This window comes from Bufo gargarizans, chromosome 9, assembly GCF_014858855.1.
Source record: "Bufo gargarizans isolate SCDJY-AF-19 chromosome 9, ASM1485885v1, whole genome shotgun sequence".
Lineage (NCBI taxonomy): Eukaryota > Metazoa > Chordata > Amphibia > Anura > Bufonidae > Bufo > Bufo gargarizans.
In genome coordinates this window covers 186,342,495-186,356,943 of record NC_058088.1, presented here as the reverse complement: position 1 = coordinate 186,356,943, position 14,449 = coordinate 186,342,495, and the positions used below count along the sequence as shown (strand labels likewise).

The following is a 14,449-nucleotide window of genomic DNA, read 5'->3' as shown; positions in this document are numbered from 1 at the left end:
CATGTTCTCCTGAGAAATGCAAGAGGTTGAAGTGACGGCGGTCCATCAGCATTACACGGCTGTGTCTGCAGGGTAGAAGGTGCAGTTGCCACCAACGTGGTCACCTCCAGCTTCATCATGCATGTATGGGCTCCTTGCGCTACCAATATATCCTTAGATTTTCCAGGTTCAGGATAGTGATGGATAGGCCGTCAATATCAGATGTGAGGAGGTCGGCACCTGGTAGATCGGCTGTCTGAAGAAACTGTGGTGCTTGTGCTGTGGCCATACATGGGACCATCTAGGACAAAGCTGCAATAACCTACAGGTAGAAGGACCAAGGCTCACAATGAAAAAGCAGCAATGACGGCACGAGTGCTGCAGCCCATTCAAACGCCTGAACGGTGCGGTGCCGACAGTCGGATATTGACGACCTGTGCAGAGGATACGTCATCCATATGCTCTATCTGAAAAAAACTTTTTTTTTAATCTCTCTATGGGACGCCCCCCCAATAAACACAGGCTAATAATAAAGGAATTTACATTAGCTTACAGTCAAGTATACTCATTTCCTTACCATACGGCAGTCTGTACGTGAACTGCCTGCACCATATTACGGAAGCCGTCTCCCCCAGCCAAGAAATTCCGTACCAAATCAGATAGAAATCTACGGATGCCGTATTGCAGCTCTGCACAGCTAGGAGGTTACGAGGAACCTTAACCCTTCAGTGTGTCCCAGGGTCTGTGTGTCCTAACAGAAGCCAGATCGTACGGCGCTGCCGAATAGGCTGGTGCTCTGCCAGGGAAATCAATAAGGAGGCGGCGTTTAACAGGATAATATTTATTTACATCAGAAGGTCACAAAAATCAGAGCTTGTGTCTCGCAGACGGTTCCCTGTAAGGCGCGCAGCGTCCGGTAATACTACACACTTGTTATGGAGTGATCGTATCCTCAGGGGCATCCCGCCTGCCCGATCCCGATCGCGGCATGTGAACCCTCATCGTCCTGGGGTGCAGAATGTCTCAGTGGTAAAACGTAAAGAGCGCTACTTGTGTCCAGTCTGTTACCGGTAGGAATCAAAATAAAAAGGCCGTGCCCTGGTTACGTGACATTTAGGAAGTGATAAGGGGCCTAGAAGACAAGCAAGGGGTAAACTGAGGCACAAAAAAATCCAAAAATACAGCTCTCGCCGATCTGATATTAATGAACAACCCAGAGAATAGGCTTTCAATATCGAAATCTTGGACAAACCCTTTAAATGCGCTCCTTTCTGACATGAAAAGCCTCCTGTATGCAAAACAGAGTTTTCCTCTGCGGATCCACTGTCCGCCTCATCGCCTGCTATAAGAGACAATTGTGAGGGGTCAGTCAGGTGATTCCTCTTGGCCAATCAGAGCTGTTTTACATATATCACACCCCTCCTGTCACTGCCCCCCACTCCTGACATACTATGGTGTCTTATGGGTTATGGTGACATCACCTAACACTCAGCCAATCAAACAGCTGAGAGCCAAATGCTATCAATGGAGTGGAAAGACATCTGCGGCCATGACCATTGGCTCTACTTGGCACAAGTAGACCAGCGAGGTGACGGGCAAGAAAACAGGGCGACACATTCTGCACCGGCCATGGAAAGAAATGTAAAATGTGCACCGCGGGCATGAAGGCATACAGACGGACGGACATACCTTTGGCGCTATGCACTCTCTATCGAACATGATATACAGTCACATGGTACACGTCAGGATACCTATAGCTCTACATACTGTGGACGACTACAAGATCCAGCATAACCTGGTAGCAAGAGGCAGCCGGATTCACAGTTCCACCCACAGGTATGGCTCCACCAGTGGCATGCTACCCGTGGCTCTCCAGCTGCTGGAAAACTACAACGCCCAGGGCACAGCCGGAGGGCCGCAGGTTGCACACCTCTGGTCTACGTAACAAGGTATGGCCGCAGTCCACAAGACTGCATACAACCCAGCGTCCTCCTGTGGACTGCAGCCGTCACTTATCTCCGGTACCATCAAAGCAGGTAACAAATGGTGAATGCAAACCAAGGCAGTGTGTAGTACACAGCAGAATACAAGGCGTAAGTAATGCCCTGCCCTGGGACCATCACAACGTAAAGGATGGCAGAGTCCTTCAGAAGCCTGGTCTAGAAAATGGCAGGGAAGTGAAGACACATCTGGAGCCCCCGTAATGAACGTTTCGGACTTGCAGGAATATTTAAAGTTGACCACTGGACGTCTATCGCTAATGTAAAATTATATTAGGAAACAACCAATTTGGCAAATCCCTATACATTCTTTAAAGGGTTATCCCACCATCACCTTGGATAGGTCATAAATGTCGTATTACTAGGGACCTGACTGCTGGGACCCCCTGTGATCCCAACAACTGAGGGCTCCAATGTCCCCTCTCTGAATGAATTAGCAGTGCGGATGTCGGTCCACCGCTCCATTCAGAATTACGTCTACGTCCGTCCCATGGAAGCGAGCAGAGCGGTATAGGACACGCTCACCGCTCCATGCTTTTGTGTGGGATAACCTCTTTAAGGAAACTCCAACGGTGGAGTCTTGAATTACATACTGGTTTCCAGCAACACATGTATTTAAAGGGCTCTCCAGCCATTATGGAAAATGCAAGCATTTCTCGGACCTGTGAAAAAAAATAAAAAACTGTGTTGCTAATACTCACCCTTCCGTCACGCTGCATTTGCACTGGCTGCGAGCTCTTCCGCTCAGATCCTGACCATTTATTACTATGCAGGGATCCGAGCAGAAGAGCTTGCAGCCTTTGCATGGGCAGCGCGGATGGAGGCCACACGACAAATGGGTAAATATTAATGGAATCCGAGGAATGCTGCCATTTTTCATAATGCCTGCAGAACCCCTTAAAGGATATCACTGGAGGTAAGTACACAACAGAAAGGCACAAGCAAATAAATAGGTCCCAAAATAAGAGTCCCAAATTACTAACTGCCTGTAGCCACCACTAGGGGGAGCTTACTATCATCAGAACTCAGTAATAAACTTAGCTCCCTCTAGTGGCGGCTGCAGGGAGCCAGAATTATCTATAGAACAGTATAACAGTGACCATGTAAAGGGCAGACACAAATTGAACGGGGAACATAAGTAAGGGAATGGTGTTTGTACCGTTAGCCGATTCCCTTGCTGAATCCTAGACAGTGCTGCATCTATAAAAAAAATCTTTGGCATAAACCAATTCAACAGAAGAAAAGCAGCAATGCAATTAAATACAAAGTACATAAAACACGATCAGAGACAAAATAAATAAGAGGCACAAAATGCCTGTGTGCAAATGAAAAGCTGGAATGAAATGAACTTTGAACAGGGAGACTCTGGGGACCCCACGGGTGCAGGTGGCACTGGGTTCCCCTAAGGGAAGGGGTGTCTAGGAGCCACTGAATGTAATGTAGTGTATGCTTTGTGGATCCTACTACGGATTTATTTGGTTACATGAGTCTTTTATACTACTCCCCGATAGTGCAGACTATAAGACCCCATTTCGCCCCGATGCTCTACAGTACAGGATAGGGCGACCGCTATCTAGACAACACACAATCGGTTCTTTATGGATATCCCTAGTAATGGTCCAGATCCGGCAGCACCAAGTACCGGGACTAATGCCAGGCCTTACAGACGATCTGTGCTTTCTAGGTCTAGTTTCACTATATCAGCAGATATTACAGATACTATAGATTATGTATAGTGTTGACAATATTACAGTCTCTATACAACACTAAAGTGATGAAACTTAATCACTGCCCCCCCCCCCAGCCGTGTCTCCCGCTATAGTGCGGTCTATGGAAAGGAATACATCCCCATCCTCGCTAAAATCAGTTGCTTTGGCCACTATTTAAAGGCATATTAAGCAACAAGCCTGTGACAGCGAAAGGCCTGTTTGCCTGAAGTGCTGGACATGTGGATGCAACTGTCCTCAACTTGGCGGGGGCAGCTGTAATACTAATCTAAAAGGGGCCCCTATTATTATAATACACGTTCAACATGTTAATTACAGCTGCCCCACATCTACTAAGAGGATGCTGCTGCCACCTTGTGGACAAAGAGGCAACAGCGCTTTTTACTGGCCTACAGTAAAAGATATTGCCGCTCTGACTACTTTCATAATGTAGTAGACGATCTGGTCCTAAAAAGGACGATAATGTCAATTTAAAATGATGCAGAAGGAACAAATGACTGCAGGCCATTATACCTCAATATAAAACTATGCTAAAAAATAAATAATGGATGCCTAAAAAAGTGACAGCAGGAAAGGGAAGGGGGTCCCAAGTACCTCGATACTACAAGTCAGCAGGAAGTTCTGGCTTATCGCTACGTTATACAGTGAGTGGGGGGTGATCTGCCTTCACCCCCCACAGAATTCTGCTTGAACCCGAGCTGCCTCCCATTCAGATTGGCTTTGTAGAGGACTATGGGCGTCATTTATTAAGATCTGCGGTTTAGACTCCGGTCTTAATAAGCCCTATATTTGGTGGTGGATCTGCCAGAGTTATGAAGAAGCGCAGGCCTCTACATAACTTTGGCGCATCCAGCGCCAGTCTGAATGTTTAAAACAGGCATATAAAATGATGAATGAGATGCCCCATCCCCTTCCACCCCACTCTTTTAGGGAAAAAATTTGCGGATTGTGGTGCATCTAACTGTTGCGTATTTCAGGATAATAAATGACCCCCTATATACATATGGCTCCTGCAGTTCACTTGCGCGTGCAAATCTTGTTGAGCGTGAAATCTTGTCAGCGCCATTGTTATTTACGCCCTGACGAGCCCATACACTGCAAAACGCATTGAAGGAAGGGTATGATCCGGGCTTCCAGGCTGGATGGGCTCAGGACGAGGGGCTCCTCTGATATGTGGCGGAGAGACAGGCCAAGTGATCTGCAAGAGCCTATATGTATAAAGACCCTGCCAAAGAAACTTCAGGGGGTCAGTCTGAATGGGACTCAGCTCGGGTTCAAGCAGATCACTCGCCACTCCCTGTATACCCTAGCGATAAGCCAGCATGATAAATGAAGGACTTTCCTGCACAACCCTAGTTATACGCAGACGCGCGGTATGGAGGAACCTGCATTGCACGGCTCCCTTCCCTCTCATACGGTCACTTTTTTAAACATATATATAATAATTTTGCACTTGGGCTACAATTTGAACAAAATATTGAATAAAAGTTATATTAATTAAAAACTAATCCTTGACGCTCTGAACCCTCCGAATAGTCTTAACCACATAGGTGCATCCATTACGGAAGTATAAAGATGGAGCTCGGCTAGATTAGTTTGGCAGGAGATGTCAATAGCTACCTTACACTACAGTAATGCAACCTCCGGGGGGGGGGGAATCAATGGGTGTCCATCTCACACACGGGAAGCCAGTACGGATTTCAAGCGTCAGCGCTTTTTGCCTACTGAATTCACATAATGTACAGCTCATACGGACAATGCTGGGGGTTATCCCTGTTCAGCTGGACCATCAAAGCCCCCAAAATCTTTCCTGCTGTATAGGGAACGTGCAAAGAGTCCAGGAGCCATACCTCTTCCCCTCTCTAGACTCCAGCAAAGGGTTATTTGCAGGAAATACTTCCGCCTTATATGCAGTTTATAAAATGAAAAGAGATAACCTCATCATTGAAGAGAAGATCTGTACAGGTCCGTGAAAGTGGACATGGGGGTCATCAGGCTTCAGGTGTATAAAGCCCTGGTCTGTTCATACCATCATAAAACCGAACATCCATATGGATTTAAAAACCACTTCATACATCTCCCTAGGATACGAACGTTACCTAAAATGTATTGATATTGACCTGACGCAAGAGCTTACACCACAGACCGCAGTCCCAGCTCCTGACCCCTCCTTATAATAATCTACGGAATTATAATATTTGGGACTTTGCTGCAACAAATATGTGTACGGTCGTAGGGCAGCATACTAATAAACCATAGGTTATATAAAACGGATTTCATTCAGGAAATATATATAACTGGTCTGGGAGGCCGGGAAGAACAACAACTCATGGGGAAGGTTTGAGGCCACTGAATGTTGTGCAACGGTCAAGTCCATAAAGTCTGTTGTTTGTTTGTTGCGTGACTTTTGATCAGATGTTGATCTTCTAAAGCAGCTCAAAATGTCTTGCCCGGCAATTTTCGGAGCTACTGACTGGCCGTTCGAGACGACTGATAGAAGGGTCAGGAGAAGGAAGGAGATTCTGCAGCTGCTTCATCGCCTTCCTCTGAATCCCACACTTTAGACTGTAGGTAGTCCGCAAAGAGGGCTTTGGCGCGGTGGAGAACGCGGTTCAAGTTGTGCCTTCGGACCAAGCGGTTAAAGTGCATGGCCAGCTCATCGTAACTCATGTTCTGTTTCGTAATTTGCTCACGGTGCTCCAACAAGATGGAAAGACACAAAAAGAGCATGAAGGGGTTCCCGCGTCCAAACTCCTGCGGCGGGGGTAGGCTGATTGGAGCTGGGGAGCTGGCCGCAGTCTGCTCGGCTTCCAGCTGACAATCTCCTTCATCTTTAGCAGCAGAGGTTGGTTCACTGGGGTCCGTCGTGGTAAGAGATGTGGGGCTTTGAGAAGTAGGGGTGTAAGACGTTAGTGAAGGAGCGGATAGAGACTCGGTGACCCCCAGCGAGTCAGGAGGTTTAATGAGAGGTTCTTGCTCCCAAAATCGTTCTTCGTCGTCTTCCTCCTCAGTAGACTGGCGAATCCGGAGGACAGGGGTGATAGGGAGATCCTCCGCTACAAAACTTGATCCGCCATCATTAGCACCGTAACACTTAAAATCTCCAAAACTGGCTTGCTTCATCATTGGACACCTCACAGGGGTTGATTCTTGTGCTCCATCGGGTTCTGTTTTTGTCATCTCTGGTTCTTCCTTCTCGGTCTCTACATGGGCAGTCGAGGCCTCCTCCTCACCTTCTGGGCTCAGCCCACGGTCTGGACGCATCATGTGCCTCCTCCGGGTGTTTTTTGGACATTCCCCCGGTGCACACGGTGGTCCTACCAGCTCCACTTCTTTCTCTGGAGGATCAGGAGGCAATGAGCTCCACATCACCTCCAGCATCCTCAGAGCATCCTCAAAAGCAAATTCCCTCTTGAGCTCCAGAAGCAGCCAGCGGTAGCAGAAGAAGAGGTCATCTGCCCCCCGAGACATTAGGTAAGCGTTGAACTCCGGGTCAGAGTACCGCAGCAGCAGCTTGAGATGTGCGAACTTCACAGACATGCATTCCCCGTCCATGCGAAAGTTCCCTTCTAGCCTCTTCATAATGCCACAAAAACAGATAAAAGCATGGGCTTCATTGTCCATCACAGCCAGGATGGGGGAGGCGATGTCACTCATGCCCTGGCAGTAAGACACCTGTGGGTGGGTAACAGCGTAGGTGGTAAGCAAGTCGTGCAAGGTTTGCAGGTGAGGGTTGTCCTCCGAACCTGAATAATAGGGATGGGTACGATCTGTGCGCAGGACATCCTTCATGACGTTGCCCTGGATGAACTCCAGGTCCTCCTGGCTGCACCGCTCTCTCCACTCGCTCTTCAGCTGGTAATACTCCCGGGTTTTAGCTTTCATGTAATCCATACGCTCCTGCCCCGTCAGACCATCTGGGTACACGTTCAAGAGATACCTCCAGACGACCTGGTCAAAGAGAACATAGGAGAATACAGGAACAACGGGGCATAGGAAATCCAAAGCTAAAAAGAAGGCAGGGAAAACATAAGAGGAGAAAATGAAAACCCGCAATACTATGGACTCACCGCCCACAGATAACACAGACATTGTGGCCCTAGTCTACCACACCTGACAAATGGCCGACTAATAATACAAGAATAACACAAGTCAGACGTGCCTGCGATGAAGCTCTGGTCTAAAGACTTACACGTCTAGACCAGGGCACTCCAGCTGCTGTGAAACTACAACTCTCAGCATGCACACATATTTGGCTGTTCTTGTAACTCCCATAGAAATGAAAAGAGGATTCTAGGAGTTGTAGTTTCGCGGCTGCTGGACTGACGACATGAGCCGCCATCTTTAGAACCACAGACAAATCCTTGTGACTGATGTAGGACAATCTCTCCAACAAACCCGTCCTTTACTGTCTGAAAGGTGACACCAGTTTGTAGAGAAGGAGGACTCCTCCGATTCATGGGGCACAAAGACTTAAGACGTCTATGGGGCGGGGAGGCTGTGGCCGAAAAAGCCAATATTTGTGTCTGGAGGTAGATCCACGGTCCTAGTATAACAGGCAGGGCCGGACAGGGCGGACAAGCACAAAGCCCCCGCTGACAGACACAACGTTTGCATAAGACTGTGTTTAACAGGATAAGGACCCATCAGGAAAGGAGCCCACCCACCTTCAATAGCTGCTCATTTAGGCTCCATTCACACGTCCGTAGAATGGGTCCGAATCCGTTACGCAATACCTGGAACGGGTGTGGACCCATTCATTCTCAATGGGGCAGGAATGGATGCAGAGAGCACACTATGTGCTCTCCGCATCCGCATTTCCGGAGTGCGGCCCCGATCTTCCGGTCCCCAGCTCCGGAAAAAAATAGAACATGTCCTAATCTTGTCCGCAATTGCGGACAAGAATAGGCATTTCTATGGGGGTGCCGGCCGGGTGTATTGCGGATCCGCAATGCACTAAGGACATGTGAATGGACCCTTAGGCGACAGTAATTCCTCCTGAAACCCCTTTTGCAATTGCAAGTCATAAAAAATTTTGCATCGCCACTGAGCTGCAGCAGAAAGGACACGTCCCCCGAGCTGCAGCAGAAAGGACAGGTCCCCCGAGCTGCAGCAGAAAGGACACGTCCCCCGAGCTGCAGCAGAAAGGACACGTCCCCCGAGCTGCAGCAGAAAGGACACGTCCCCCGAGCTGCAGCCGAAAGGACACGTCCCCCGAGCTGCAGCAGAAAGGACACGTCCCCCGAGCTGCAGCAGAAAGGACACGTCCCCCGAGCTGCAGCAGAAAGGACACGTCCCCCGAGCTGCAGCAGAAAGGACACGTCCCCCGAGCTGCAGCAGAAAGGACACGTCCCCCGAGCTGCAGCAGAAAGGACACGTCCCCCGAGCTGCAGCAGAAAGGACAGTGGTTGACCATCATAAGGAAACAGAAACATCCCTAGTCTCACCTTTCTCAGTGAAGGCTCAACACCGCCGTGGTAGATGCGCAGACGGAGCTCTTCCGGTCGGGATAGCTGACCCTCGTGGTTCAGGTAGGTGTGAAACTCCACGTCGCTCAGCGGCGGCTTGAAAGGCTTTACGTCTTCGCCATAAGTCCAGCTCAGGGCTTGCTGCATCCTGGAGATTGTACGACCCACCTGTATCACAGTGAATGCAAACAGCAGGACGTAAGAGTCGTGGGCGGCGGGGGCGACCTCCTGCTGCTGCACCACAGCTCACTCCACACGTCTCACCTGGGACAAGATGGACTGCGTGAAAGGCAGCGCCGCGCTGATCGCCCGCTTATCCACGAAGAACAAGTCTGTGCCGATGACATCCTTGGGGCTGATGATATCCCAGTCCTCCAGAAGGGGACCTGAGGAACGGGGAGAGAGAAGGGTGAGACCCCGGCGCCGCTTATCAGGACTGCTCTCACAGACTACATGCAGGCGGGGCGACTTACTGTCCTCGGATGGCTTGATGTCCAGCTTCAGCTGCAGGTACGGCTTGGACGCGCTGGCGAAGGCGGTTCCCAGGTCCCATTCGGACATCAGGGAAAGGTAGATCTCATGTCCTTGCTTGTCCCGGCCCAAGTAGCTGATTCCAAAGTTCTTCCTGCGAGAGAAGCGTTTCATGCATTTTTATAAAATTCTGCATGACCAACCCTGCCAGTGAGGGGTCAAAGGGCATCCCATCTTAGGACCTACCTCCAGAATGGGGGGCCCCCGACCTGTCTGGTGGAGAAGGAATGGAGGGGTGGCCGCTGCAGTCCAGGGAGTGCGCTGCATTGCTTCCCTGACTGCCATAGAGACAGCAGTGGGGGCATCACCAGGGCGTCGGGGGTGTCAGGGACCCCCATTCTCCAGAGATGGGCAGGCGTACTGGTTGGGGAATAAAATATAAAGCATCTCACCCATTCAGATCAAAGGCCCGGGTCAGGATGTGCTGGAGGACGTCCAGAGAGGTGATCTGGGGGTCCACGGCAAAGGAGCGAGACTCCGGCTGCAAGACGCCCTCACATTTCTAAGAGACAGAAAAAGGGGCGAGAACAAAGCTGAGAAGTGGACACTGGGATAAAGAAGGGTTAACTGTAACCCCCCCCCCCCAACGGGGAGTAACATCGGGGGGCTCGCTGCTTCCTGTCTGCTCTAGTAAGTACTTGTTTTCTCTAGCATTTATTCTTACAACTCTAAATTGTTATGTTCCTCTGTTATTCCTCCTAGTAATCGATGAATAAATTAACAATTGGCTCTTACCAAAGAGTGTGTCCCCAACTGGTAGCACTCAGCTGTCAATGTAGTCATGCATTTCTAGAAGGAATAACAGAGGAATGGACAATGTGGAGTTCTAAGAAATAATGTTCTGGAATTCTCCTATAGAGTGTGGCACACAGGGGCAACCATGGGGTACGGTACATGGGGGGCGACCATGAAGCACAGCACAACAAGGCGATAACGGGGTACGCTGCGCCGGGGGGGGGGATAACGGGGTACGCTGCGCCGGGGGGGAATAACGGGGTACGCTGCGCCGGGGGGGAATAACGGGGTACGCTGCGCCGGGGGGGAATAACGGGGTACGCTGCGCCGGGGGGGGGGGGGATAACGGGGTACGCTGCGCCGGGGGGGAATAACGGGGTACGCTGCGCCGGGGGGGATAACGGGGTACGCTGCGCCGGGGGGGGAATAACGGGGTACGCTGCGCCGGGGGGGGAATAACGGGGTACGCTGCGCCGGGGGGGATAACGGGGTACGCTGCGCCGGGGGGGATAACGGGGTACGCTGCGCCGGGGGGGATAACGGGGTACGCTGCGCCGGGGGGGATAACGGGGTACGCTGCGCCGGGGGGGATAACGGGGTACGCTGCGCCGGGGGGGATAACGGGGTACGCTGCGCCGGGGGGGATAACGGGGTACGCTGCGCCGGGGGGGAATAACGGGGTACGCTGCGCCGGGGGGGGATAACGGGGTACGCTGCGCCGGGGGGGATAACGGGGTACGCTGCGCCGGGGGGGGGATAACGGGGTACGCTGCGCCGGGGGGGGGATAACGGGGTACGCTGCGCCGGGGGGGGGGAATAACGGGGTACGCTGCGCCGGGGGGGGGGGATAACGGGGTACGCTGCGACGGGGGGGGGGGATAACGGGGTACGCTGCGACGGGGGGGGGGGGGATAACGGGGTACGCTGCGCCGGGGTGGGGGATAACGGGGTACGCTGCGCCGGGGGGGGGGATAACGGGGTACGCTGCGCCGGGGGGGGGGGATAACGGGGTACGCTGCACCGGGGGGGATAACGGGGTACGCTGCGCCGGGGGGGGATAACGGGGTACGCTGCGCCGGGGCGACGGCGGGGTACGCTGCGCCGGCGGCGTACGCTGCGCCGGGGCACGCTGCGACGGTGGGGTACGCTGCGCCGGGGCGACGGCGGGGTACGCTGCGCCGGGGCGACGGCGGGGTACGCTGCGCCGGGGCGACGGCGGGGTACGCTGCGCCGGGGCGACGGCGGGGTACGCTGCGCCGGGGCGACGGGGGGGGGGGGGGTACGCTGCGCCGGGGCGACGGCGGGGTACGCTGCGCCGGGGTACGCTGCGCCGGGGCGACGGCAGGGTACAGGACACTAGGGTGGTAAACAGCACTGATAACGCTGCGCCAGGGGGGGGGATAACGGGGTACGCTGAGCCGGGGGGGGGGGGTATAACGGGGTACGCTGCGCCGGGGCGATGACGGGGTACGCTGCGCCGGAGCGATGACAGGGTACAGGACACTAGGGTGGTAAACAGCACTGATGTGGGGTGAATGCTGTCACCATGGTGGTCTCGCTGATGGTGGGGGTCTTCCTGCAGGTGCAGGGACAGCATTGTAAACACTGCCACATTACGTCATTGGGACAAGGGAGACTTCACATACAATACACCATAACAGGGAGGAACCGGAGCCCCCCGACTCACCCGGACCCGAACCCGCACCACCTCCCGTTCCTCCTCCTCCTCCATGTCCCGGGCCTCCCTCCGCCGCTGCTTCTCCTCAATCTGGAGAACATCCGGGAATGACGTCATCTGGACCGTCAGCTACAGACCGGTGAGCTCGCCCCGTTTCCAACCTCTGCCACTAGAGCGTCCGCCTGCGGGTATCACGTGTCACCACTACAGCCGCCATATTTGTGTATACCACACGTCGTTCATCTCTGCTCTGGAGACTACGGCAAAATGGCTCCTGTCACCCAGACACTTATCAGGATGGATATGACTGCGCGCTCTCCCCACCCTGCAGACTCCTCTTACTCATTGTTTTGAAGCTCTCTGTCCTAATGTAGGGGTCAGACGAGCCTATCGCTGAGGTGTATGAGCCTCATCGCGTCCAGTCTGGAGATTCAGGGGCCGGAAATGATTTGGAGCATTTTTCCAATGTACTGTAAGACAACAGCTCCATCCCCTGTAACCCACACAAATCAAGTCTGCCTGGTGCCACCACAAGGGGGCGATCTGTACGTGACAGGTTCAGCGCTGCTACCAACTGCCCCCTAGTGGCGGCGCTGGGAGTGTAATATATGAAAATTAAAGGGGCAGTAACGTTCTAAAATATATAACTTTTAATAGTAGGAGTAAAATGTATGTATACACCCCTTACAAACATAAACAGACAGACACAAACGGGACCCTAAGTACACGTAGACCGCTGGGAGGCGGGTCACGGTAGGTGGGGTCCCTGGGAGTGCGCATCTTATTGGGGGAGATAATCAAAGCTGGAGCAAAGGAAAACTGGTTTAGTTGCCCAAGGCAACCAATCAGATGCCACCTTTCATTTTCCAAAGGAGCTCTGAGAAATGAAAGATGCAATCAGATTGGTTGCTATGGGCAACTAATCCCGTATTTGTTTACACCAGTTTTGATAAAACTCCCCCTACTGAACCCTTTTTTTATAGGCTGACTGACCCGTCATATGTTCTGTCCTAGAGATGAGTTTGCATCTCAGCAGGATCCCCCCTAGACACATGCAGACTCAACCCAACCAAGTGTGCGTCTGTTCACAAGCCTCTGGCGGCGGCCTCTCTCCTGGTATTGGGCAATTCCATGATCCATCTTTATTCCGGCCCTGGAGGAGAGCCAGTGCACCGGCCACCGATCCTGCGCAAAATGGGTTCAGCCGACATTCCTCTAATGTGCATATGTGTGCAGATTTGCAAGACCCCGTCAAGAAGCTCATTCAAAAGGCAAAACCATGGCAGAACTTTGCAGGTCAGCCTCACCTGTACACAGTGACTGCACCAGCAGAATAGTGAGTGCAGCTCTGGAGTATAATACAGGATGTAACTCAGGATCAGTACAGGATAAGTAATGTATGTACACAGTGACTGCACCAGCAGAATAGTGAGTGCAGCTCTTTAGTATAATACAGGATGTAACTCAGGATCAGTACAGGATAAGTAATGTATGTACACAGTGACTGCACTAGCAGAATAGTGAGTGCAGCTCTGGAGTATAATACAGGATGTAACCCAGGATCAGTACAGGATAAGTAATGTATGTACCCAGTGACTGCACCAGCAGAATAGTGAGTGCAGCTCTGGAGTATACTACAGGATGTAACTCAGAATCAGTACAGGATAAGTAATGTATGTACACAGTGACTGCACCAGCAGAATAGTGAGTGCAGCTCTGGGGTATAATACAGGATGTAACTCAGGATCAGTGCAGGATAAGTAATGTATGTACACAGTGACTGCACCAGCAGAATAGCGAGTGCAGCTCTGGAGTATAATACAGGATGTAACTCAGGATCAGTACAGGATAAGTAATGTATGTACACAGTGACTGCACCAGCAGAATAGTAAGTGCAGCTCTGCAGTTATAATACAGGATATAACTCAGGATCAGTACAGGATAAGTAATGTATGTACACAGTGACTGCACCAGCAGAATAGTGAGTGCAGCTCTGGAGGATAATACAGGATGTGACTGGATTAGTACGTAGCTAGTGTACGGCTACATCAGTGAAGACTGAATATATTTCACAAGCAATGGAGCAGAGCCGATGAGATGAGCAGAGTGTATTCAATGCTCTGCTTCTGTCGTAATGTATAAGAGTTTTGGGGAAACTCCCCCCCCCCCTCTCTTGGTGACGTCACCTTACCGGTAATCCGCCACATCCGTACACACAAGAGACACCAGCAAAAGAAATGTGGACATAGGATCCAGCCAAGACTGACAAAGATGACCTCTGACCCCCACCCTGTGTGCCGCTCAGCTGTCAGTCTGTGGTATCGGTGACAC

The 14,449-nt window shown here is 51.7% G+C and overlaps 1 protein-coding gene across 1 annotated transcript; it reads right to left on the bottom strand.

The window, feature by feature from the left end:
* Nucleotides 1-804: 804 nt before the first annotated feature.
* Nucleotides 805-12,258, bottom strand: TBC1D25 (TBC1 domain family member 25). Its single transcript, XM_044305681.1, has 6 exons — nt 12,128-12,258; nt 10,098-10,207; nt 9,648-9,799; nt 9,439-9,560; nt 9,154-9,342; nt 805-7,657 (listed from the first exon to the last, which is right to left on the bottom strand). The coding sequence occupies exons 1-6, from the start codon at nt 12,233-12,235 to the stop codon at nt 6,209-6,211; spliced, it is 2,130 nt and encodes a 709-aa protein (XP_044161616.1). The 5' UTR covers nt 12,236-12,258; the 3' UTR covers nt 805-6,208.
* Nucleotides 12,259-14,449: the final 2,191 nt, after the last annotated feature.